Source organism: Centroberyx affinis, unplaced genomic scaffold (assembly GCF_046629955.1).
Source record: "Centroberyx affinis isolate AG114_WGS23_722 - 3 ecotype Tasmania unplaced genomic scaffold, CSIRO-AGI_Caff_v1 ptg002643l_1, whole genome shotgun sequence".
Classification (NCBI taxonomy): Eukaryota; Metazoa; Chordata; class Actinopteri; order Beryciformes; family Berycidae; genus Centroberyx; species Centroberyx affinis.
The window spans coordinates 88,726-114,910 of NW_027280835.1; the positions used below are offsets into that span (position 1 = coordinate 88,726).

Consider the following 26,185-nt stretch of genomic DNA (forward strand, 5'->3'; position numbering starts at 1 on the left):
TCAGTCAACTTCCTGTTTACGTTTCCACAGATGACGTCACACGGCTGCCATTTAATTTCAGTTTCAAACAGAACACCAGATAACTTGTGAAACAACTATCAACATATTTTTGCCACACCGGCATTTGAATATCTTCTCTCTTACCAACATCCTGGATTACCGAGGAGGCTGAACGACACCCAGTTTTGACTGTCTTGGTCAGATTTTGAGGACCGAAGCCAGCTAGCTAGGTTGCGAAGTCTAGCTAACATTGGGTAGCTTGTTAGCTAGCTAAGTTAGCCGCAGAAACTCAACAAGACTTTCATCGCTAAATAGACTGCATAACGTTTCTCATTATGGAGAATAAGTATAACCTCAAGAGTCCAGGTAAGCGTACAAGCAAACATTATTGTCCTCTCATTCTGGAAGATAGCAGGTCTCAAAGCGAGTTTGCTAATGTGACTGAACCAGCTGAAATCCACTAGTTCCGTATTGACCTAAATAGCTAACAGTTGGCTAAAATATTCTCATATTACATTGTCTGATAGCGTCCATCCTCTGTCAAAATTAAAGCATTACAGTGACATGAGCTACATACTATTTTTTTTGTGATAAGTTGGCTCTTTGTTTTACTTACTGTCTACTTGTCTCTTTGTAGTTTTGTACTGTTCAGTATTCAGAAATCATTCAACTTCCTAAAGAATGGCAGTGATGCATTCCCCTCTACCGCTTTCTTCTTTAGCTCCAAAAGGCATTTACTAGGAATATGTGATGCTGAGTATACCTTGTTTGGGTCAACGTGGTTAGACGTTTGTTTGTGAGCAATGTGAGGGTGTGAGCAGTGAATGTTTTGTACAGGGAAGTTAGGCAACAAGTAACAAAGCTCCACAGTATCAAATCTCCAGATCTTTTGTGGCAACAAGCTGTCCCTGTGTGATTAGATCAACAATGGTGAGGCAACTGGTTATCCAGTTTAGTTAGAGCATGGCACTAACACTGCCAGGGTTTGGGGTTTGATTTCCCCGGGAGCAACTCATGCTAAAATGCACTCATGGTCCTGTAAGCCATTATGGACAAAAGCAACCACCGAATGGCATGTGCTATGATATGCGACTTCTTGGACATTGTTGTCTAACAGAGTAGCCCAAAAGGTTGCCCTGTCATCCCCCTAAGAGCTCATATCAGAGCACATTTATTCGCAAATGATAATGACACCTATGCAGGACACCCATTCAAGTAAATGACAATAATTAAATCAGAACTAAGTCAGGAAACGTTTTTCTCTAAGGCCACAATAGTTAGCCTAATAAATTCTTATATAAGCCACTACTCTTTTACTATTTAATCAGCCATTTAGTTTTTAGAGTATAATAGGATCTCTAGCCTAAATGATGCAGCCAAGGTTTACCAGAATTTGTCTTCCCACCTGGCTTGGAAATTGGAAAAATGAGTAGAAAGTATCTAATGTCACTAACATGGCTTGAGCATTTCATATATAGAAATGTTATTATACAGTCAAATGTACAAGTCACCTACCAGATTTCAGCATTATACTGATATAGGGCCCAGTGGAGTATTTCACAATTCTGTCATCATGCTTGCACAGCTAAGTTTGCCGCTGGGCTTACAGCGGACCTCCTTCACAAGCAGGTGTTACCAGGCATAACAACTTTTCTGGGGAAAATGGAAACTCAGAATTTATTAGGTCAGAAAAAAAAAACCTTTGGGCTGGCTGCCTAAGAGTACAGAAGGCAGGGAAAACGGCACAAAAGCCAAAACAAGATAACACAGAATCTTAGCACTGAGTTAATGCCACGTATCACCAAGTGTAAGTGTGTCATGGAAACTTGATGTTTGCTCTGCACTCCTCATCTGTCTTGCTCCAAGGACACACACATACACACACACACACACATACACACAGGTGCTCAGTAGACCCCTGCCACACTAGATTTGTTTAGACTCAGTGGTTTGGAAAGGGTGATTTCAGTTTTCGGTTTTCAGTTTTTAGATTACATGTTTCAGAATTGCTCAAATTGTATTTTAGGCCTAAATCTGCTGGGGTTTTTGTTTCCTGCAAATGTTAAATCGCTTTGAGCCAGTTCTTCTCTTGTCATATTCTGTTAATTGTGTAATAGCAAGTAGTAAGGTAAGGCTAATCACTGCAGTGTTGTATACTGATGTTAAAAGGATTCCTTGACAACATCCAAAATCAGATCCTATGTATATCCTATTTTATTCACTGGGCTCTTGCCACATTGTGGTAAGAGGGTTTCTCCATTGGCACCTTCAATTACCTGAAAACTTTGTTAGCATTCCTCATTCAAACCTTGGATATGGTAGTCACAAATGTAGCTTGAAACTAGCAGCAGCATCCACTAGGTTCTGAGAGAAATGCTAAGAATGTTAACTGTTAAATGTTAGACTCCATTTCAAAATGTCAAGGTATTGCTTTAATTCTAACACAGAATTGAATTTATGCAAAACATGGAGGAATGAGGTTGCAAAATCATAGCATACTTCTCAAAATAGAACATGAATTTCTATAACTCTTGGAAATTTTAAAAGCTGATCTCATCAGTGTCAATGTACGCTTGAACAAAAGTAAAAGTAGAAACTATCCTAACACCAGGTTTATTTTTGGGTGTGATGAAAAGAAATTTCCCCAATAGGGTGAGGAAATCTTCTACACCATCAGCTACATTTTTAAACAAACATGTAGGCTATGCTGATTACAGTCTATGGCTGATGTTCTGCCCTTGACAGTAGACCTTGAGTGGGCCAGCTGTTGCAGTATTGACTCAGCCTTGCCTCTTGTTTTTCTGTTTATTTCTCTGATGGCCACATTGACGTTGACATTGACGTTGTTGTTAACTCCGCCAACAGAGTTGGACAGGGGTTAGCCTATGTTTTTGCCCCATTCTTATGTTTGTCTGTTAGCAGGATATCTCAAAAGATTATCAATTGATTTGCACGAAACTCTGTGGAAAGATTGGTCATGGGGCAAGGAAGAACTGATTAACTTGTGATACGAATTGGGCAAAGGGGGATGTGGTGGTGGGCGTGGCTTCTTACAAAAAGGCATATAATGTACAAACATATTCACGTAACACCATCAAACTTTGTGGCCTATCAGCAGACATAAGAAGAGGAAACCCTCCATTATTGGCTCAATCAAACAACATCGGGGCACTGGAGAGCTCATTTCCACTTTAGACTAGTCTGGTTCCAGACTCCTGAATCACGTCCCGCCCACTTTTCAGATTTTGTCGAGCGTTTCAGAGAGTCCGGTGTTGCCCGCCTAGTCAATGGCTTGTTCTCACACGCAGAAACAATTGAGCCAATCAGCACCTCGTGCAACGATTGCAAAAAACTTTTGCAACCCCTTAACCAAAAAGCTGCGTAACTGCTGCTTAACTTCTTAAAAGTGGCAAGAATTTGAACAGGCATATCTCATGTCCCATTTCAGGTACAGTCATGAAAATGTGTGCATCTCCTCTGACATGTGGAACTGGTAGGCTGTATCTTGATAGTTGCATAGTGTTGGCGGAGGTATGCGCTCTACTGAGTGCCATCTAGTTTGCTGTTGTGATATAGGCTATATGTTTGCTTTTACCAACTACAAGTTATGCCCCTCAGGAATATCAAAGATTTACTTAACTGTACCCTACCATACCTTATCCTACCCCACCTTATCCAAAGTAGCGTGCTATTTTCACCATATTCAGGAGCCGAATGAAAGAGTGGGATTATCTCTCTTTTGTACTCCTGGCTTTACCTTGCAGCTGAGTGGGCTGAAAGAAGCAGTAGCAGGAGAAGAGCAGTGAAAAGTACTCAGACTTTGGAGGAGGTGGCAATGAGTGTCAAGGATCTTTTCCTCCGTCTACCACGCTCTGTGCATTTTGTATCTTTGGAGTTAGCTCGTTATTATGCAATGGTGTCTCCCCGCTCCCCTCTGGACCAGCTGTGAATCATCCCCGGCAGCAAACACTCAAAATGTGTGTTACGTAAGATGATTTTGCGTACAGGGATTATCACCCTATCGCCTTGGGCCAGTGACCGGACCTCTGCGAATCACTGGGGGGCCGGAGGCACTTGTGTGGGAAAGGGCTTTTCCTTGTCACTCCCGCTTACTGTTATCGGAAGGAAAAGCCAAAAATGGGCATGGGGATGTGAAACTCAACGGGGGATGCTGAGCGCTGGAGTGCTTGTCGCAGTGCATCCAGGCATCTGAGGTGACAGCGGCGTTAAGAAGATGTTGCGCTGGGATCTGGGATGCACCATAACCCCCCACCCCCCCACCCTCCATCCCCCATTGCCACTGGCCTTCAAGTCCACCTCTGCTGCCTTGGACTCTTGTCAGGCTCTATCGAGTTTCACATGTGCTCCAATCCTACTGTACGCTCAGCGAGGCCATTAAGGCAATACAAACTTCATTGTGCATGCTAGAGCAAACTACAGGGCCTGATCTATCTAAGAATTCTCTCTGCAAAGCTGGACGATGCAATAATTAGCTATTGACAACAAAGGATGTGTCCAAATGATTGATTATTCAATCAAGAGCTTCATAACCTCATTCCCTTACTTCTACGATTACGCTGACCCTGGCTAGCTGACAAGATTACTGGTACACTGCAGCAAACTTACTAATGCCCCAGGAAGTTTAGACACGGCTGCTTTGTGTAGAGCTGACAGCCAATCAATCTGATTGATACAGAGACATTGTTTTTCTTTGATTTGATTGGCTCACAGTCAGAGGGCGTGTACGGTGGCCAGCAGGGACAAAGTTTGAGAACAGGCAAACATTAAAACTGAACAGTACATTATGGAGACATTCAAATGTTATCGTCTCAAAAATGACTGGCCAGTTTGCGGCCAGGATAAGTTTACAGATGTTACAGAAGTTTTGTGGATGGATGGCTGGGTAGATGGATGGATAGATGAGTGGATGGATGAGTGGATGGATGCTTGACAGAAGAGAACCTAACTTTGCCCAGTGAGATCTGGGCCAGGCTCCCGTCGGCAGTTGCAGTGGCCAGGATATCATGTCCATGACCCGAGGAGCTTAGAGTCCCAGGCTGAGTCTGAGCTGTTGGCCCTGCCATCAAAGCTGGAGCCGCCAGCCACCGTCCCAGAAGATCTGGGTGGATGAGGCATTGAGCTGACACTCCCGAGTGGCTTTTCTCTCATCCCGGTGTGCCTGTCCAACCCTGATAGTCTGTCGCACCTCCGTCGCACCCCCGAGTCCAAACTGCACGGCGCTGATGGATTCCCCAAGTGGGAAATCATGACTGGTGCACAGGAGGATAGAGGAGGAAGTTTTAACCTGAAGACCTTTTAACGATAGATAGTTCTCTCTCTGTCTCTCCAGTCCTCTTTATCTGTGTGTCTGTCTCTCTCTCTCTTTCTCTCTGACTCTTGGGTATAACATTTTCCAGAAGGGTGGGATGTTTAAAACTCTCAGATTCTGTAACAACCTTTACATGGAAAAAATAAGATTATTGGAAGCAGAGGCCAAAGAAAAAATAAAACCTATTTTTGATTTAGGAGGTCAGAAGAAAGACAGAGATGGGTCGTCTGAGAAAGCCTTGCACTTTCTCCATATAGACAAGGGATTATACAGTATATATGCATGTAGATAGATAGCTGTGGGAATTGAGGGGGGGGTGGGAACAAACAGTTTTTTGCTCAAAATCACTCTCTGGAGTCTGTCTTTTCTGCACACTCAGCCCTCCTCCACACAGCCTTAATGTTTTAGCTAAATGCCTCATTTGCTGCTGCTATGGGGATAAGACCTGGCACTGCTGGCTTGTGCCAAGGCCTGCTGGGTAGTCATGTCCCAGTTTGGAGAAGGCTGCTAACTCACAGAGGCTGTCAGGACAACTTACGCTAAACGTCAGCCTCACTGTCACCTCCAGCGTCAGGCATAATGTCCCATACATTAAGGTTGAAGTTGTGTATACGTGGGCGCCATACAAACAATATAGTCTAGTAGTAGGCCTACCTCTGCATCATTTATGTTCCAAGGTTCCTACGCAGGTTTGGAAAGTCTAGAAAAGTAGGGAGAATTAATGTGCCAAGCTGAAAAGTTCTGGATATTGCACAAAGTCTATAAAATCATGAAGAAATGTTGCTTTTCTGTTGCAATACACATGGAACTACCAATTTTTTTGTACACCCAATGCCCTTCACGTAATTGAGATATCCATTGTTTTGAAGAATAGTCTTCATCCGCTGTGTGATATGGCCTAGTTATAAGCCATAATACCCACCTACCATCAGCACAGGATATTCTTCAAATGCAGTCAAGGATTTTAAGTCTTGGGAAAAAATCGTGGAATTATGAAATGGAAAATGTGTAGGAACCCAACAATAAAAGAAACACACCTACAAAGACAAACTAAAGCAGACAGACACACACACAGGGATTAGACCTACATAGCGCTCACTCTCCCTCTCTCACTCTCATCAATGCAGTGCATGTCCTCCAATCCCCATCTCCATGATGTAGCTTACTTTGCATTGGCAGCACAGGCAAACTTTATCCAGAATAGAAATAGAGACTCGCATTTTAATAAACTTTTCAAAGTTTCCCTCCTGGCTCCCCAGTGGTGGAATGACATTTCCACTCCAGTCACAACAGCAGAGTAACACTCCCTATCTTCGGTTGTAGGTTAAAAACACCTTTTCAAGAAGTAGCTCACGTCACCTTCTCCCCACTGAATCCTCTCCTCTCTCCTCTACTCACTCTAATTGTGCTCAAAAATATTTCTCTCTCTATAGCTCTTGTTTTGTTTTTTCCTAGCTCTTCTCTTTTGCATGATGATTCTGTGGTCACAGGAATTTTGTCAGGACACTATGGCCCTGATCCTTGCATTCATTATTATTGGTTGCTTATAATTTTGGTGATGTAGGACTTCAAGGATAATACTGGTGTTCGTACCAGTCATCTAGGTTGGCCCCTCTCCTTCACATTATCCCTGCTTTGTCTCCACACAATCGGCGTAGTTGGAGGTATCAGAGCTCATTTTTTGCTGCCATTCGTTTTTCTCCAGTATGAAAAACATTTTTCACACTCTCGAAAATTGCCCAAGATAGATAATTCATCAAGGTAAATATGAAGCCTTGATTTGGTTTTGTCAAAGTTTCTCTGTTTTATAGTTTTTTTTATCGTTCATTATGCCAAGTTTATGCCTGCGCGCATTCAGAGCGCTTTCATTTGACCACATAATACTTCTGCATCTTTGACTGGATGAGTGATGCCGCAGGGCGAGCCTGTCACAATGTAAACAAAGAATGTAGACAAAACTTTTCAGCAATTGCTGACATCCGTTGTGATTATGTTACACTCTGCTTACTGTCAATCACCTGACACCCACAGGAGGAAGTGGAAGTCTCTGCCAGGAAATAATCCCTCAAAAACATGTCGCCTTGCAAACTTTGTCACATCCGTGCCTCATTAGCTGGAATAGCAGTCAATTTCAAGCTAGGTTTGACACTGTAAAGTTTGCATTTTCACAACAACGAAAAATGAGTAAATGTTAAAAAAAAAAATAATGGCATACAGCATGCATTGCAAAACGGTTGCGGGAAATGTCAACTAGACATAGACAGTAGTAAATGGGCTATAACTCTAAATGATATTCTCCCTTAAAGCTCATTCTGCTGTTACACTCTGTCATCTAAAAGCTTAAAATGATTATTTCATAATTTGAAAGGTCTACATGGCAACAACAACACACATTATCTACATTTTAGGCATGTAGCTCATTGCAGTGAGTGACCAGGTAGATGGTTCAGCGTCTTGCTCAAGGAAACTTTGACAGGCTGTTACTGGACTGTTCTGATCATACTTCTGACCTTCCGGTTACAGGAGTCTGTCTAACTACTAGGCCGCCCCGCCCGGTGTTGGCTCAACATTTGGGAGTTTGAAATGTGACGTTGGCTTCTCGTGACTGAGGGAGCTCAAGCTGTGGAGTGCTGCAGTCCCATGTTTAGCTGTTAACAGATTACTGCTCAGTTAAGCTTCCTGCCTGTTATTTAATTGTTGGCTCCTGTTGGCGGCCCCACATGGCAAACAGCTTTGTCGCATTTTGGGTTTCTGTTGAAGCTTAGCATTTTCAGAAAATCCAACTAACAGATTTCCAAAATATGCAAAGTATCCTATTTATTGTTGTCACCATCTTTGATCATGTTGGTTATAATGACCTTAGTGTTGTTTTGATTGGTCTCTAATTTCCTTCATAATTTTTTATGCATCTCTGCTTCTTTGCATAGTAGCCGATGTAGCGAAGCATTCACGCTTGGTCTCTTCTGAGAAGAGGATACGGTTGGCCCAGTTGTGGAGTACTTATTCAGTGAAATGGACTGCTTTGTTTAAGATTGAAGGCAGATTGGCTCCATTCCTGTTGCAAAAGTTAGAAAACATCGCTGAGTTTGGTTACCCTGGGATACATTCCCCTGGAAGGCTTTTGCAATGCAAAACTGTCAAAACATGAGGTGGTTGTTGATTGTTTTTGGGCCAAGACGCTCTGGGCAGCCTAATACGTGGAGCTTGAATTTCTCTATGGGATCAGTTTCTCATCTGCCCCCCATTTTTTTTTAAGAATTTTAAGCTTTATTAGGAGTTTAAGCGCTCTGTGACCCTCTTCACCCTTGTAAACAGGGAGAGGCGGGGGAAGCAGTGAAAGCACAGACACACACAGCCTGTCCCCCCATTCTCCTTGTGCATCCAATGAGGGATTACTGTGGTGGTTCACGTCTTCAGTGAAGAGTGTCTGGCCTCGGGCTGAATCAGACGGAACACGTGCCCTGAAAGCCGCGTGGTGTCAGGCCATCTCTCTGCTCCACTGCTTCACTCCCCCAGCCTGCAGATACTCACAGCTCGCCTTGCCTTCCATCCCTGTTATTTGCCCCCCCCCACCCCCTTGCTCCTGCCCCTCCTCTTCTCCTGTGTTCATTTCACAGCCTCCATTTCTATCTCAACACCCTAGCAGTCCGCACTCGATTGGATTCCAAACCAATTTTGGCTCCGTGAATACCTCTTAGTTCCGCTTTTCTTTTTACAATTACTTTCCAATTTTCAGCTCTATCCTGCTTCCTCTTCCAGTGGACTGCTAGCTTATAGCAGCAGTAGCAGCCCATAAGAGCATGGTTAGAGAAAGCTAATTGACCTTGCTTTCCGACAGCTCAACTGCTCCTTTGACCTTGCAGTGAGCAGTTTGTTAACATGAGGCTGAGGCTGTGACATCAGCACCTGTTGATGTGGCTTGTGACCTTGTGTTAAAGGATGATGGGTTGGAGTTGATAGGATTTAACCCCAGGCGAAGCCCTGGACTGGCTCTGATGTGGCCACCCAGTGAAGCCTTGCCTACTGGAGTAGCTGGCAGCAAATGCCAGAAGGCTGCAGCCTGGTAGTCAGCATTACATCAAGGAGCGTCCTTGTGTCCTTTCCTGCCAGGGCAGTGAGTAAACACCCCCATACCGAACCCACCCCCTCCCCTCCCACCCTCCATCATTATCGTCACCACTATCATCAGCCATACTTGTGTAACCACCCTCCCAGAGTGATGAGGTTGTCTCTATTCAGATTAACATAGCAGGCCTGAATGTGTTGTGGGCTGGGCCGTGTCACAAGGGTTAATGCCAGCAGATGTTTCTGTGGCGCCTGATTCTCGGAACATGTTGTGTCTGCACATCAACTTCCAAAACCCCGCCATGGGTAGTAATTGACCCCTTAAACACAACTGAAAACTTGTTTACTTCCATCCTGCCTTGAGCCCGAGTTACAAGTTCAGCTGCGTTTGTTTTGTGCAGTGGCAGCAGCAGCTTGCCTCCTGCTCCCCAGCATGGCTCCTGCTATCAAGAAAAATCCTATGCTAATCATCTGCCCATCATGGCAACTAAGTTTCAGCAGTCTTTTAACTTGAAGAGATCTTAACAGCGGGTGCTGCATTGGCAAGCATCCATACATTTGCGAAATGTTTGAAGTCCCAATTAGGATTTTTTTTTCATTGATATATATTGATATATACATTCATATATTAATTCTGCATAGAAAATCATTTAACTTTCAGTTCCCACTGTAACTCAGTATGGATGTCCTTTTTTCTCTCTGCTAAATAAACCATTTATGGCATTTAAAACTCATGATCAGCTACCATAGTCCACACATCAAGGGCTCACTGGGAGAAGAGATGAATAGTTGTGGAGCAACAGCAGTGCCATAGGTGGTGTTTTATCCATATTCTGGATTGCACATTTGAAGGAGCATTCTTGTTGCAGCCTTTACTGTGGCAGCTTGAATCAGTGTGACAGTCAGTGTGATTTTTAGCAGAGACTTTGTGCACTGCAAAGTATGCAGAGCCCCGTCCCTTTGCGTGCTCTTGTCTGTCTGTCTGAGTTAGCGTCCCCCTTACCGAGGGCAGCAGCACATTTCCAGCCCTCTGCGGCTCAAATCAGGAATCTTGGCCACTGAAACTGCTGCAGATGGGAATCCATCGAGACATTCGGGTGGAAGCGGGGGGTCTCGCACGTGGTTCCTCTGGGGGGCGGGGGACTTCAAACACTGAGGATGTCAGCTGTAATGACCATGGAGAGGCTGTCGACTGTTTTACCTTGCAGGCACTAACCTCTGTGTTTGTTTGTGTGTTTCTTTGTTTACTCCTAGCGGTAAAGAGGCTGATGAAAGAGGCAGCTGAACTGAGGGACCCCACAGAGCATTACCATGCCCAGCCGCTGGAAGTAAGTTCACCACTGTACACTACAGTACAGTAACAGTAGTTCTGCTATATTCCTCCAGCAATTGAGGAGGACGAAGAAGAACATTTCCACCGCTGCTAGGTAAAACGTGAAATGAAACGAGTACACATTCTGTACAGTCCCACAGAGCATTTGCGGCGATGATGTACAGTTCATTTTGAATACAAGAAGAAGAAGAGGATTTGTGTGAAAACTTAACAGTATTTTTGTTCCAAAAGGAGATATCCACCACTTAATTCTGTAAGAGTGATAACTGCTCTTAGAAAATGATTGAATAAAATAATATTAATAGAAATTGGTGTACTTTTTGAAAGATATGGTAGGTGACTCAGGTAACTTAAATTTCTGGTTGACAAAATGGTAATACTTTTACATATTTCATCCCCTATATTTTACGGGTATTGAATAATGCACTTAAGGCCAAAATGGACATACTGTATATCATTTTGGAAATGAAGTCCTATAAATGAACCCACTTTCCAACTCCCAAAGTTTAAGCTCAGTGTTTACAACTGCAGCTTTAATCACAATGAAGTGTGCAAATGAGAACAGTTTTAGGACTGTAATCTTTAGAACCAAAACTGGGACCAAAACAGGGATGCGCAAAACCAAAATAAGACAGACTTTGAGACCGATCTAAATCAGAATTACCACCAAACACCACTGCAAAAAACTGTAGGGGGGGGAACACTCCACAGGACACATCACCGTCTGTCACCGTTGTCACCTCGGAGAGACACGAGAAGTTACTGGGTTCAGTGTTTTCCTGACGAACGTGTCGGTAGTTTTCGCTCAATGTGACATTTCCCACACCCCGCAGGATAATCTCTTTGAGTGGCACTTCTCCGTTCGCGGGCCCCCAGACTCCGACTTCGACGGCGGGGTTTACCACGGCAGGATCGTGCTTCCCCCGGAGTACCCCATGAAGCCCCCGAGCATCATCCTGCTCACAGTAAGGCGCCGCCGTCGCTGACGAAAGCCACGTCTCAATCACATCCGATTAGTCGCCCGCTGAGGCGATGCAGAAAGGCATCAAGTCAGATGATCAAAGAGTGGAAAATGGACAACATGTCATTTAACCCTCAGCCATTTCTGGTTGCATCACACATAGACACAATTGTCAGAACAAAGTCAGGCCTGTCACCACGCTGTCAGACAGAATTGCAATGGTTTCGTGAGAATATGAGATTGTCTTATTATATTCAGGCAGCCGTATGAGACCTGCACTAATGACAGCCTGATAAAAGCCAGTCTATTCTGAATTGTTGTGACAGATGCTTTTATTATATGTCCAGCTACCTTTTTGTTGTTTTTTTGTTTTTTTTGACTCTTTGGCAAGTTTGCATTTGTTCTTTGAAGGCTCTTACTTTCTTTCTTTGCTGACTAGCAGCTCTTTTCTCACTCAACTTCAGTCTGCTTGAAAATGTATCTTTTATATATTTATCTCCACCCACGTACCCACCCACACTCTCTTTTTCTAGCCAAATGGAAGATTCGAAGTCGGGAAAAAGATTTGTCTGAGCATCTCTGGCCACCATCCGGAGACCTGGCAGCCTTCTTGGAGCAGTATGTATCCTCAGAAACACGTAGACAGCTCCCTGCATGCACCTCATTCACAAACTTCCCCAAACTAGTCCTTCTTTCAGTTAAACATCAGGGTTCCTACATAGTCTGGAGAGTCTGAAAAAGTATGAAAAATGAATTTAGATTTTTTTGGGCTGGAAAAATTTGGGAATCACACAAACTGTCTAGGAAAAGTATGGAAAAATACTGACATTCAGTCCTGATGTACACAGGTTTGCACATTTTATGTATCTGTAGGCCCACTGTCATTTCACCTATTGTGTTGCGAAGAGTAATCTTCAGTGACAGAGGCCTGGTTTACAGTGATATTGCCCATCCACTATTAGCTTACATCCAAATGAAGCAACTAAAAACCTGAAATCCAGCCACAAAATGGTTAAAGTTAGGAAAAAGTATGGAATTTTGTAGTGGAAAATGTACAGAAACCCCTGAAATGTGGCCCTCCAAACAACAGTGCACTACCTTTATACCTCCAGAGGTCAAGACTTGTAATTCGACTGGTCAAGACGTTCTACCAAGAACTCATTTCAGTTTTCTATTGGTAATCCATCCTATTGCTGAGTAGTCCTTTCATGTTACTTTCCCAGCATGGGATTTTAATCACAGGGAACTCAGTGGGAGACGGTGCATCTTCCTCAAAGCATTTTCCTTTTCCTACCGTTTTCCTTCTATGACAAAAAAAACAAAAAAAAAACGCTTAGTCCATATTAAGGGTTTAAGTCAATAACAGAATTTAATCATAGACAAAGGTTGTGCTAAACCTCTTTTTGCCTCTATATGTCACATGGCGGGCCACGGTGCAGAGATTTGAGCTCCCCTGCTGGGTTCTTGATGTCTCGAGTACAAGTTGTCTCCCAGCCTGTTTAGAATGACTCGCAGGAGGCCGGGCGGGATAATAAGTTTCAGTGAGAAAAATGTGACAAGCAGGCCAGCTGTATTGATTCCAGGGTTACACTTCCTAGCGTTGTGGGATGGTTTGGTTTGTACGCTACGCCTACATATTTAATAAAGTGTGGCGAAGTAATTCAAACACTCCCTCTGATGTAATTTTGGAGAAGATGTATATTTTTCTCGGGATGTAACGCTTGCTCTAGTCCCTTTTCGTTTTTCCCTCAAGCTGTTTTTACAGTAGCTGTATTTCTGTCTGCAGTTGCCACCGTTTCTATCTGCAAATAAGTGCTATTTTAAGGTCTAGTCCAGAATACATTTGGCTATACAAATTTTAGGTACATTCACATAGATTTTTGAAGAGTTGGAATTGTACATAAAAGCTTTCATAACCCATTGTGACTCAAAAGTTGGTAAGTTGGTAGACTTATCCAAACAGATTTACTGCTGTTACCAACGCAAAATGTGCTTCTACTTCTAGTATTAATTCAAGCCGGCACCCACTTAACGCAGCCAAGGTGTTTCAGTTCCATTTTTTATGGTAGTAATGAGTTGCTTTTTGCTTTTACTTTGATTTTGCTCATTGCTAAATCCAAATGAAAGTAAGAAAAGGCTTATTTATTGGGTCTTTGTCTCAGGCTTCAGTGCAACTGCATAATTTGACAAGGTGTCGAGACTATTGAAAGCCACTGTACTGTCATGCATATCAAGAGCTCAGTCACTCCGTTTAAGAGTGGAAAAAAAGTGGTGTTTCAACAGGGGGAGTCTGACTGGGGGTATAAAGATGTTAGGTGTTTAAGTTACCCAGTATTTCACTGTGAAAGGAGTTGTAAAATTAGCCGTGGAATAAGTTGTGATCAGCAAGAATGCATTCAAATGCTAGTATTCTGGTAAAATAACATTAGTATTGCTGTTGGCAAAAGTATCTTTCCTCTTTTCATTTGACCCAGTTTGGGAATCCTTGCCTTGATTTCATATGAAATTTAAGAAACCCATTCCAGTAGACTTACAGTAGGGAAATAACAAAATATGTTGACTGGAAGCAGCTCAGGATGATGATAAAACACAGTTTTGATGGCCATTATCATAAAATGTTTGACAATTATTAAGAGAAAATCCACCATGGACAACGGTCAAAGTAGGCTTATCCTGCAAAGACGGAGACACATAATGGGGGATCCAGATGTTTTATTTAGTGTAGATTGGATCGACCGGTGAACAGACGAAACACAGCCACACAGTCATAACATCGACACTGACAACCCCCTGACCCCGACCATATTGTCAAACGTGTCCCGTGCCAGCTGGAGAATACGTGAGCGGAGCGCGTGGTGGATGTCCTCACCGAGGCCCGGGGTAAATCCAGGCTTACGCACAGAAAACAAAGCATTACTCCCTCTTATGTAACATGGTTATGGTGCTGAACCTGACAGAACGCACTGTCTATCGTGTGATTTAACCTTCTCCGTTTTAGGTATTTTTTTCTCATTTTTTTTGTTTTTTTTGTTTTCTCTCCTCTTGTCTGTTTCTCTTTCAGTTCGGACTGCCCTAATAGCTATTATCGGATTCATGCCAACCAAAGGAGAAGGTGCCATAGGATCCCTTGATTATACCCCAGAAGAGAGGAGAGCCCTTGCCAAAAAGTAAGATTTGGTAGATGAAAACCTTTCCAATGTTTTCTCTCTGCGGAGCATGTTGTTGTGTACACAGTGGATTGGATAGAGAATGATAATGAAGTGAGTGTGGGACACAGTGTGGAACAAACCCTATCGTATAGATGATATGCATGCATCATTACCACCTACACAGAATTTGAGAATATGATCAGTACCGGCTTTACACGCACAACAAACAACACAACAACAAACTCGAGCACAGGGCAATGCCCATACAAGGCGAGTGTGTAAAGAAATTAACACCTGAGCCACAGCGGATGTGCCTCCTACAAATAATTTTCTGGTCACAAAGGGAAAGAGCGAGTGCCCGAGCATGTCCTGCTTTTTTTTTTACAAATTCATTACCGCCAAAATACTCTCTGTCTCTGGCTGCGGCATGTGTGGGCATGGTGCTCTTTATTTAACACTGCATTCCCCTCAGAGAAAATGGTACAAAGCCAGGAAAAGGAGAGAGCGAGGATCCAGCTAAGTCGGCGTTCTATTAGCAGATGAGGCGGGGGTCTTGATCAGCCGGCTGTTTCATTAGCACATGGAGATGAGATAGATGGGAACACGCTCTCGTCTATAAATACGTGGCTGCTTATCTGATCCCTGATGGAAAGCCTTTTTTTTCCACCCAGGCTACAGCTGAGGCAGCACTTCGCTTTGGTTCTCATCTCCTGTTTTTGTGCCCCTGGTGATTGTGAGAGCTGTCAGTCAGCGATGGGCCCCAGCACACCAGGAAATGTCTCCCGTCCAATATTTTCAGAGTTTGCTGTGTGTTTATGACTGACAAGTAAACTGCCAAAGAAGTTGGCCAGCTTGTGATCTGGCAAAACAAACATAAGGTCCCTACACAGGTCTGGAAAGTGTGGGAAAATATGGATAACAAAAATGTCATAGTATTCTGATACACATGACTGCTCATTGCTGTAGCTGCAGACCTGCTGTCATTTAACATATTGTGATATTTGTTGTTAAGAATAATGTTCAGTTAAAGAGTGTAGTGGCCTAACTGCCTAACTGACAGCCATATTGCCTAGCCTTTATCAGCATAAATCATGTTGATTACAGACCAACATCTTCAAATAGAGTCAAAAACCTAATGAAAAACTACAGAATTTTGAAACGTCTGTAGGAATGACTGTAAGAAATTATTATTATTTATATACTGTATATTATTGCCCTCCTTAATTAATATTTTAAGGGGCATTTAGTCCTTTTCTGGAGCAATATTGTTAAACTATGAAATAAAACATTTGCATTGCATATTGACAAACAAAACTTACTATGTACCACTAAGATTTGTCTTATTTTAAATCAAAATATACCATGCGTCCTACATGGCAGGCCCTACAGAAGAGGATGAAGCTGTTTTCCCCACTCTCTGTCCCCAACCAGTCCATCTTCCACCCCCCAATTGCTCAGTTTTTTTTTTACAAAATTGGTTGTTCTATTTTCTGTTGGCGCAGTGGCCTGTGTGGGGTCGGCATTTTCTTTTACTGCTGGCTGCATGGTGCCAACATTTTCTACTGCTGCAGGCTGCGTACTCACTTGTTTTCTGATTTTAAAAAAAAAAAAAAAAAAAAAAAGGTCAGGTTTTCTCGCCCACAACACACTGGAAAGAATCATCCTGTCATAGGCTCCCGTAAATTGTGAATCGGCGTGAATATTTGACAACTGGACAAATAAAATGTGGGTGAAACAGGGTGAAATGCAAAAAAAAAGGGTACTCCTAGTTATCAGGTGCATTTTTTGCTCCCTCGTTTTGAATAAATTTTAAAAGGCTTTTTTGCCTTGAGCCCTCATTAAATTCTGACCCTGGCAGGAACACTGTGGTCTAACCTTTTTGTAATTTCTGATGCTCAATATATTTCATGCATTTCATGTGTCGCAGAATCTTAATGACATTTTAGTGTTGTACCTCTCTGCCAGAGGATGATACTGAATTGGAAATCAAATTGCAGGAACAATACATAAGTCACGACTGACTTGAACGACTTCAAATTTGATGTTTTTTGTATCAGTAAATCAAACAATAACTCTATTCTCTTAGTATGCAGTCTCCAGTTAAGTTTTACAAACCAAATCCAAAGTTTTTTAATTTCTTTTTGAGTTTGAATGTTTTCTTTATGAACAGTGCTTAATGCCCAAGTCATGTGAGCAGCCGCCAACCAACCATGGCGCCTTTCTGTGTGGTTCCCACTTTTGAACATATATAGATTGGCTGTGTAAGCCGTCATAGTCCAGTGACTTGCTGTCTGGAGGCTTAGGAGAACATCAATCATGCATCACAAAATGCCTGGTGCCCGATAAGCCCGGCTTCTGCCCCATCTCCATCTAACTTCACTTGAATGGGAAACCAACTGCCATACTTTCACTATAGAGGGAGACACTGATTTGGATTGCTTAATACCCCCTAATGTATCCAAATCTATCCATGCCTCCTTTAGCCTCAGGAGCCTCACAGTGACGATCTGGTATTCCTCAGAGTGTGATTCATCCCTTTTCAACGCAGCTTTAACATCAATCCATTAGCCACCGCAAGGAACGATTATGTTTTCTGAGACAAATCCACAGAAGCCTCTTTTTATTTGTTACATTTTCACTTTTTTTTAAAAATTTTTTTTTTTATATATATCACTGCGCTCTGCGGCTGTGTTGATCCTACTCTCAGCGATGTTGGAGGGTGACAGATTTGGACTGAGGCCTGGTGTGAGGACAGACATGCAGGACTGAGGGGCACATGACAGTCTGGGCAGTTCGCGGCAAGCTGGCATGTAAATATGCCACAGGTGGTGAAGGCAAAGCAAACCTGTCATTTGACTATACACAGCGAGGCAGCCAGCTAAGTACAAATAGACAGGCCAGGCCATAAACACAGATGTACACAAACACACTCCGACACAGATGCACACAGCGTTTGAAGCTGGGGATTCTGCCAGTTTGTTTACAGGCTTCATACGCTGGTCTGGAAAGTCGGAAGTATGGGAGTTGAATTTGAAATTTTCAAGGGCTTGAAAACTTGATAATCAGGGTCTGAAATTCACACTCGCCCCAATGCTGGTAAAATTTGTCCTTGGCGGATAAATCAATTAGGGTCGTTGAGAAGTAAACATTTGAAAGTTACATACAGTGTTTGTGTACAGTGTCCTTGTTGGCCACTGTACCACCTGTTACTTCTGGATGGTTAATTAGCCTAACATTTCTTAAGGATATACAGTACTGTGCAAAAGTATTAGGCACCCTAGATTTTTTATATAAATTTCTCAGAAGTCTTCGATGTTTATTTGTTTTCTGCGTTAGTGTGTCAGTAGACTGCTGTTTATTGTAAATTTTTGATATTCAGAAACTTTTCATTTCATTAGTTTTGAAAGCATCTTCGCTTTATGGATTTCTTTGACATATGCCTATGCTGTGTGTATATCAAAATGTGACATATGACAAAATGGGGGTGGGGTGTGTGTGTTTTGGGGGGTTTGTCAAAATGCATGTAATGTATTTTGAATTCTGTCGCATTTCATGATGAATTACAGAATTGATCCGTTGTGTATGTTAGTGAGCAACTTTTAAATTAACACACAGTACCTGATTCTGAATACAAAATAGCATTGAAAATGGGTAGGGTGAAATATTTTGAGGAAAATTTGGAAACTATTTGATGATTTTGACTTGTAAAAATTGATCTTGGCAGGTAATTTTTTTTCAGTTTGCCAGCCCTTGGCAGGTGAGCCGAAAACATAATTTCGGGCACTGTTTATAAGCTTTGTGTGTTTTAAATATCATATTGCCCAGACACTATCACTGGGCACAGACTAAAATTGTAAAATCCAGTCAAGAAATGAAGGTGTAAAACAAAAAGTGTGGAAATCTGAAGAGTATAATCTGCTGCCTGTGCTCTTACAGGTCCCAGGACTTCTGCTGTGAGACGTGCGGCTGCTCGATGCGTTCGGCCCTCCTGGCTCTCTCCCCCAACAGCAACCCCAGCCCCGAGGACCACAAGGCCAAAGAACTAGCCCAGCAGATCAACTTCAAGGTACAAACACTCGTCACGATCGATTCACAGTCAGGTCAGCGATTTAACCCAGAGAGCCACTGAGCTGCTGACAGCACAGGATAAAAAGGAACGTCTTAAGCTATTTTCTTTCTCTCTCTCTGAGCAGACAGGGCCACAAAAGGCAGACATTTCAGCAAGTGTTTGCTCAGCGTTGTGACAAGGGCCGAGGTACATTGTGGATGACAGTAATTTCTCGTGTCAACGCAGGCAGAGTCCAGCTCGTCCAGACAGGCCAGCGAGAGCGGAGGGGCGGAGAGCGAGCCGTCCACGCTCGCCCAGGGAGAAAGCTCCGCCTCTGGGGAACAGGAGGATGCTGACGAGCCCCAGGCTGAACAGGTAGGCAGGACAGGATGGAACATAACTGTGTAGCAAACCCGCCTGCAGCCCGTCCATCACCTACTTAAAGGAAAAGTCCGCCCTTGGATACTCAATACACTGTAGTATATCAGCTATTTGTGATGTTCAGAGCATTCCAGGAGTTTGGTGAAGAGTTGTAATTTACTTTTTTGGTGGACCACTTTCCCTAAATCTGCGTCGTCTACTTCTTCAGCTAGTAATTTCCTACATTTTTTAGAATGACTTTATAAATAAACATGACTAGACTAGACTTGACTAGACCCCAGATAACGGGCGTGAACTTGTTGCATTAAGCTGCAGGTTAAATGTGTAGGAGGAGAGAGAGCAATATTGATAACATAGTACGAGTTTTTCCAGTTGAGAATCGCACCCCTTACTGAAAAACTTAACAGGTCTTGTGGCTGCATTGGGTTCTGGTCTATTGAGGCTGCTGTCGGTGGAGAAATTGGTCTCTCTGCGTCTTCTGTGATGGAATTCTCCCCGTTTGATTGTTTAACGCCGGTGCAAAATGGCAGCTCTAGGGAGAAAGCCCTCGCTCTTTGATTCTGAGGAACTGACATGAAAACCTGACGTTTACCGTTGATGGTTTAGATAGATGAAAAAAAATATTGTAGCTGTGCTGGAACTATCTCAACACGATATCACAGCGTCCACATTTGGGCCGTTATCCGTGAGAATAAAAAGAAAGAAGAAAAATACACCTTTTAAACAACAAAATGGATCCAGGAATACGTGATACATCACCAACAGCAGTTTTTTAACAGTGTTAGAAGTGTTTTAGGGTGGATTTTTCCTCCTTCCTCCTTCCTTTAATGAGCTATCTCTGTCACCGACATGGGACATTATTCATGCTAAGCATTAGGCTATTTACGCTTTGCTATACCGGAGCGTTAATTCTTCTGCCTGGTTGGAATGTCTTCGCATAATTCTTCTCAGGTCTGTTTTTTCGATGCGGTTAAATGTTCCCCCATTATGAGAGGTACTGGGCAGAGCGGCGGGCGTCCCCGAGCTCCACAACGCATAATCAAAAGGATTATATACGGTGCTGTCGTTATCCGGCTAATTATGTCTTTCATGGTGTTCTTTTTAATTGGTGGCACGCTTCATCACCTGCTGACATCCCACTGTGCTGTTTAATAATTTTTAATCGGTACGGAGGAAAATCGTTCTGCATGCTGACTGCACAGGCAGGACCATGCCAGCCAGCTATTGGTCGCACCAAGTTAAATGTGTGAAATCAAGCAGCCAGACATCGGCGCTCTCTGGTGAGATCGTAGCGGATGTTTCCACGGGTTATTTTCACCGGTTCAGACGATACGGGCGACAGAGTCGTCGCCTAAGAGGATTGATTTTGGCGCCAGCTGCTCCCCACAGAGTCAAAGCGACAATACTGAAGGAGCAGAGGGGAGGGTCAACTTAGATTAGAGTTGAGTCCCTCTGTCTGAATTTGGATGAACTGAGGAGGGCGGCGTCAAAAAATAGGACTCGCCATCTGCCATAGAAGTCGCAAGGAAGAGATTTAAAAACTTGTCCCGGACGAGACGGGGTGCTGCTAGACTCAGAGAAGTACATGCACAGAGGAATGCAGAATGACTTCTTATTGTTTACTGCTTCCGGCTCACTCCTCGGTTTCTCTTACCTCGACAGGCCTCCCTCCTCCAGCCTCCAGCCATTCTCTAATTGGGTGAAGTGTGTGCTTTCTTTGTAAAGCCTGAGCCCAACAGCATCGCTCGCTGGTTAGCCATCTCCCCTGATAGCCTCCTGTCCTCCAGAGAGCAGACTAATTTTATCTGCTTTGGCTACTATAAATGAACAGGATCATCATAACTTTATTTCTTATCCTTAACTAACTTCAACAGAAAGTTTTTAAAGGATGAAGTTGGAAAAATTTGAGTACTTTTTAATATGCTGATCTAAGACGTTCATGAATTGCGCATAATTATTGCTGTGAACTACCATAAAAGCAAAAGCAGGTCTCTGATGGTGGGCAAACAGATGGGTGGTTGGGAAAATCGCTCACAGCGTTCATTTTGTCTGTGCATGTTTGCAACTATTTGTGTATGTGTGTGTGTGTGTGTGTGTAGGTGTGTGCATACATTAATGAGTCGGTGCATCTGTTTGCACAAAACACAATATCTAACATATTTAGGGATGTCTCAAGGTGTATTTTGATTGATCAGTATTGGCTACATGACACCAGACCAAATCCCGATCCATTTATGTATTTAATTTCTCCCTCTCTGCTCCATTTACGCCAACTGTGGTAAAAAATTTATGTGCCGTAAATGGGCATTATCCACCACCATTTATGGCAGTGAGGCTCTTAAGTGGTGAAGGTTTGGAAGTGAAGTGAGTTGAACCAAATGCAGTGTGGAATAATTTTAAACTGCAGGGAGAAAGAAGCCCAACGGCTAACTTTGATGCTTGCAATGGAAATATGTCGAGGGGCGGCAGCAACAGAGCTGCTCTCGGTGTTCGTGTAATGGAAAGGTCTTTATTTTCATACTGTAGTTTTCATTCTATAGAGAGATCCCCACACACTGGTCAAAACAAATCAAAGTACAAGAAAAAAAATAAAGTAGAAACAAAACTTCTGCACTCTTTGGTCCATGGGAGTCTCTTTATTTCACCGAGCTTTCGGTCTAGTCAACCCCGTTTTCCCTGAAGAAGGCCAACTAGACCAAAAGCTTGGTAAAATAAATAAAACTCACATGGGCCTTTTGTTCTTATACTTTACTTTTTTTGAACATGGCAACGATATTAAATATAAAAGACACGCAGCCAGGCTGTAGGCTATTTATTTTTAATGTTGTTGTTTAATTGAGTCCTAAGCTTGTCTTTCCTTGCTTGGTTTGGTTTTACTGATTTTTAGACCGATAAGAGTGATGTTTGTAGTACACAGTTGTTTGTTTAAAAAAAAAAAATATCGGATCGGGACTCTGTATCGGCAGATACTCAGTATTAATCGACTCGGATCAGATTGTCTCGGCTCCTATTGCACGCTCAGCCGTCCCAGTGGGGGATCCCTCTGTGACTCGGCCCTCCTCCATTTCTTTTTTTCCTAACAAGGTTTCCTGGAAGTTTTTCCTTGTATGCTTTGAGGGTCAGGACAAAGATCAGGACGTCCCTCAACATATTCACTGTATCCATTCTCTGTCCTCTCCTGCAGGCAGAGGCGTCTCCAGCCGACGAGGAGGAGGGACCCCGGCCCTCCCCGTCCCCCGGCAGCGGTCGCCCCCTCAGCCCCCGGCAGCGTCGCGCTCAGCAGCACAGCCAGCAGCAGCAGGGCCAGCGGGACGTCCGGGAGCCCGCCAGCCGGCCCACCTTCCCCGTCTTCGCCGCCGCCGCCCGCCCTCCTCAGGACGCCAGCCGCGCCGGCTCGGCCGTGCTCATCGTGGTGCTCACTCTGGCCTTGGCGGCGCTCATCTTCCGCAGGATCTACCTGGCTAACGAGTACAAGTTCGACTACGAGCTGTGACGGCGCCGGCCCGCTCCACCTTTTCCCCCGACACGCTCCCCCCCCCTTCCCCCGCCGAGCGCCGAGTCAACCGCCGCTCCTCCTGCCGCCCGCTGCCCCGGCCGGACTACGAACAGCCTCGCTTTCACCCGCAGTCGGCCCGCAGCCCGGCACGCCGAGCGAGGCAGTAGCTGACACCGCTGACACTCTCCCCCTCCCGCCTGTGAGCAGAGGCCTTAGTTTACAGCGAGGGGTAACTTTTCATTCCTGCGGAGGAGGCGGTCGACTCACCACAGCACCTCGGGGCGTCTTTTAATCGATGTGAATTTTGCTCTCTAGGGTGTTAACGCATTTTTAAGAACGGGAAGCTTTGTTGTGTTTGTGATCGTTCAACAAACGCATTCACACACTGCGCTTCCCCTTTTTTTTTTCTTTTAATTTTTTAGACTGTTGTCTATCCTAGGGCTGCCGCTTGCACATTATTTAATTAAAACTGTAATATAACATGTAAAGTACATGGAATTTTAGGGGATTTTTGTCTCAAAGTGATTATTTAATTGTGGAAGCATCCGCACATGCTGTATGTGCAGGTTATCTGCTGCTCCTCATGCGCTCTACCTTGCTGATGTGTTGGGTCAGCTCACTTCACAACAGTTGGGTGTCACAGTAAAGATGTTCCCACCAATCCTGTGAAGGGAAAGAGCCCGCCTGACCGATTCAGCGCCCGCTAAATATGCTTACTGAAGTACAACAAGGAGGGCGGTGTGCTTTGAACTGTTATCGACACAGCGGCGCTCAATAGTGTGACGATCAGAGGGATTATTTGCGCTCGTAAAAAAAAAAAAATTAATGTGGCGTTTCACATCGGTCTTCAAAAAGCGCTCGAGCCAAACAGAGATTTCTTTTGTAGTGTAAACCGGCAGAATCAGCCAGTTGTCCGGCTACTAGCAACACAAGCATGACTCATTAGATTCTCAGTCTGATTCTGGTTTTAATACTATTTTTCTGATTTTTTTTTTTCCAGGAAATCATATTCTGTACCATTTATTTACAGCTTTCCTCCTTCTCCTGGGCATTAATCTCTTGTTTGGCTTGCGTTGTCTGAAGCCGGATACAAACAGCCACGTTTTTTTTTTCCTACCAGTGTAAAGAGACCCAAACACTGTCTAACATTTGCCCCTTTTTTTTTTTTTTTTTTTTTTTTTTTTTTTACACCTTGAGTTGGGTTTATCATTCCGATGAGACTCCACTCGAGAGGAACTGGGAATTTAATTTTTTTCTTTGCAGCCAGCGGCTCTCACTTCAGTTAGACATGTGCAACAACTCGGCAGCATACAAATAGCCTAGAGGTAGTCATAGCACTCTACCTGTTGAGGGGAACAAATCTGCCTGCAACGGACCCACACTTGGTAGTTTTTTTTTTTCATATTTGAGCCACGTCTAATACCTGTATGTGTCCAGGTGTTACTTCAGGTCAGGAGAAATCCTCTGCAAACATCCGTATTCTCTGAAGATCTTCATAATATCTGCCTCTTCAGTTGTTGTGCCCAAGGCCTATATAATGGGATATAAACAGAAAATAAATCACTTGAATAAAAAAACACTTTTAATGTGTCACATTTTATAGTGTCTTGAGGGCGTTTCAGATTATTAGACTTTGGGATCCTACAGGGAAAAGACAATCATTCTATTAAAAAAAAAATACTGGTGAAGAATTTGGTATTTCCAGGTATTGATATAAGTTTGATATACATAAGACTACATATTTTGGTGATTTTAGACCCCCGTCATCACATATGTTCTGATATTTGTCACTGTGAAGAATAACTTTCATCCATAGGGTGACGACTATCTGCGTAAATCATATGAAGCACCGAAATCTTCAAATCAAGAAATTAAAGTTTGGGAAAAAGTATGAGATTTTGAAATTGAATCTGCTTCAATTTCAAATGGTTGTATGGTTGTTTATCAAAATGATTGTCTCTTTTCACCAATAGGAAATGCAGGATTCTCACATCTGGTTCTACAGACACACAGTCAGTAGAATTTGGATTTGGATTTGAATTTAGCTTTAGCTCAGTGCTGTGCTGTGCTGGACCAAATCTATTAGTATTTGATTTTGAAAAATCCCAGGCTGAGCACTTCAATGAGCACCTCTATGTTCACTTTAACTATAGCTAACCAAATGAGGAAACTTCTCTTCTCCTGACTAGGACTTTCAGTCAGTGACAGTGTCATTTTATTAATGAGGAAAAGGTCTGCATGTTTAAACCAGAGATGGGGAAACCTTTTGTCATAACTCCACACTCTTTGAAGCCTCATTTTTTTTTATACTTTGTCAGCTCTTCTTTCAAATGACATTTATCACACTAGACTCAATAGTCTAGAAAACATGATTTTGACCGGATAATACCTTTTTAATCCCTCGAGATCAAATATACTGTTTCATGTTGGGGAGAACTGAAATGGCATTTGGGAGGAAAGTAGGCCTAAAGCCTAATGGTAATGTTCCTCAGCTCTCCGCAGAAGCCTCTGCTCTTAACAACACACTTTCACCGACTGGGGCAAAGTGCATTTTAACCTCCTAAAGCCAAGATTCACATGAGAACTGAGAGCCGGCTCATGCACCGTGAGCATTGTAGTTATCAGTATAATGGAGGGCAAAGATCAAGCAGAAATCACCAGAAATCTATTTGAAAGCCATATCTAAAAATAAAAAAAATCATATCAGGAGAGCATTCAGGAGGAATGTTCCCTCTAAACTGTGGGCGGTTGTGTAATAGTTTGGTGATCTAATAATTTATGACAAATAATATCTTGTCTCACGTTGTCCCCAGAAATCGAATTGATAAAAGCAGGTTTGGCAAGTTTTCTTGGCAAATGATATATGAGATACACTGCAAAAAAAAATGTCCATCTTAACAAGTAATTTAGCCTCATATTCTTTAAATGGTATTTCTTTTAACAAGTGAGAAATTCTGGCAATAGGGAGAGACAATTCCACAGTGTCACTTCTTTCAGGAATCTTTCCAGAACCAAGCATCGATATCTTGACTTGAAGCAAAACAGAATAAGTTATAAGTAAAAGACAAGTGATCAAAGAATTATTCTCTAAAGACAAGTCGATTTTGCTTTGGAAACAAATGAAATTAAGTCTGGAATATTTTCCTGTACTTAAAGAGTCTGAGTGAGCTGATGAGTGAGACAGATGTGCACATCCAAGTGTTACGTCAGTTCAAGAGGATGCCCTTGTCCCACACTGCAAAAAATACCCATCATAACAAGTCATGTAACTAGTGTTGAGCCTTCACTTCTTATTTTTTATTAAAACTAAAACTGCCAATGGGATGAGATAATTCCACTTGTATCCAGTGCGAATCAGCTTTTTTCAGGAATATTGTTGAATCAAGTGATATTCCTATTTTGATATCAGTGGAGTGATCTGCC

General features: G+C 43.0%; 1 protein-coding gene across 2 annotated transcripts; it reads left to right on the forward strand.

The window, feature by feature from the left end:
- On the forward strand, nucleotides 1-24,533 carry ube2j1 (ubiquitin-conjugating enzyme E2, J1). Of its 2 annotated transcripts, XM_071534995.1 has the most exons (8): nucleotides 1-366; nucleotides 10,649-10,722; nucleotides 11,561-11,692; nucleotides 12,222-12,306; nucleotides 14,750-14,855; nucleotides 18,774-18,903; nucleotides 19,132-19,260; nucleotides 22,451-24,533. In XM_071534995.1, the coding sequence occupies exons 1-8, from the start codon at nucleotides 336-338 to the stop codon at nucleotides 22,757-22,759; spliced, it is 996 nt and encodes a 331-aa protein (XP_071391096.1). In that variant the 5' UTR covers nucleotides 1-335; the 3' UTR covers nucleotides 22,760-24,533. The 2 variants fall into 2 exon arrangements, with proteins under 2 accessions (XP_071391096.1, XP_071391095.1); XM_071534994.1 differs by lacking the exon at nucleotides 11,561-11,692.
- Nucleotides 24,534-26,185: the final 1,652 nt, after the last annotated feature.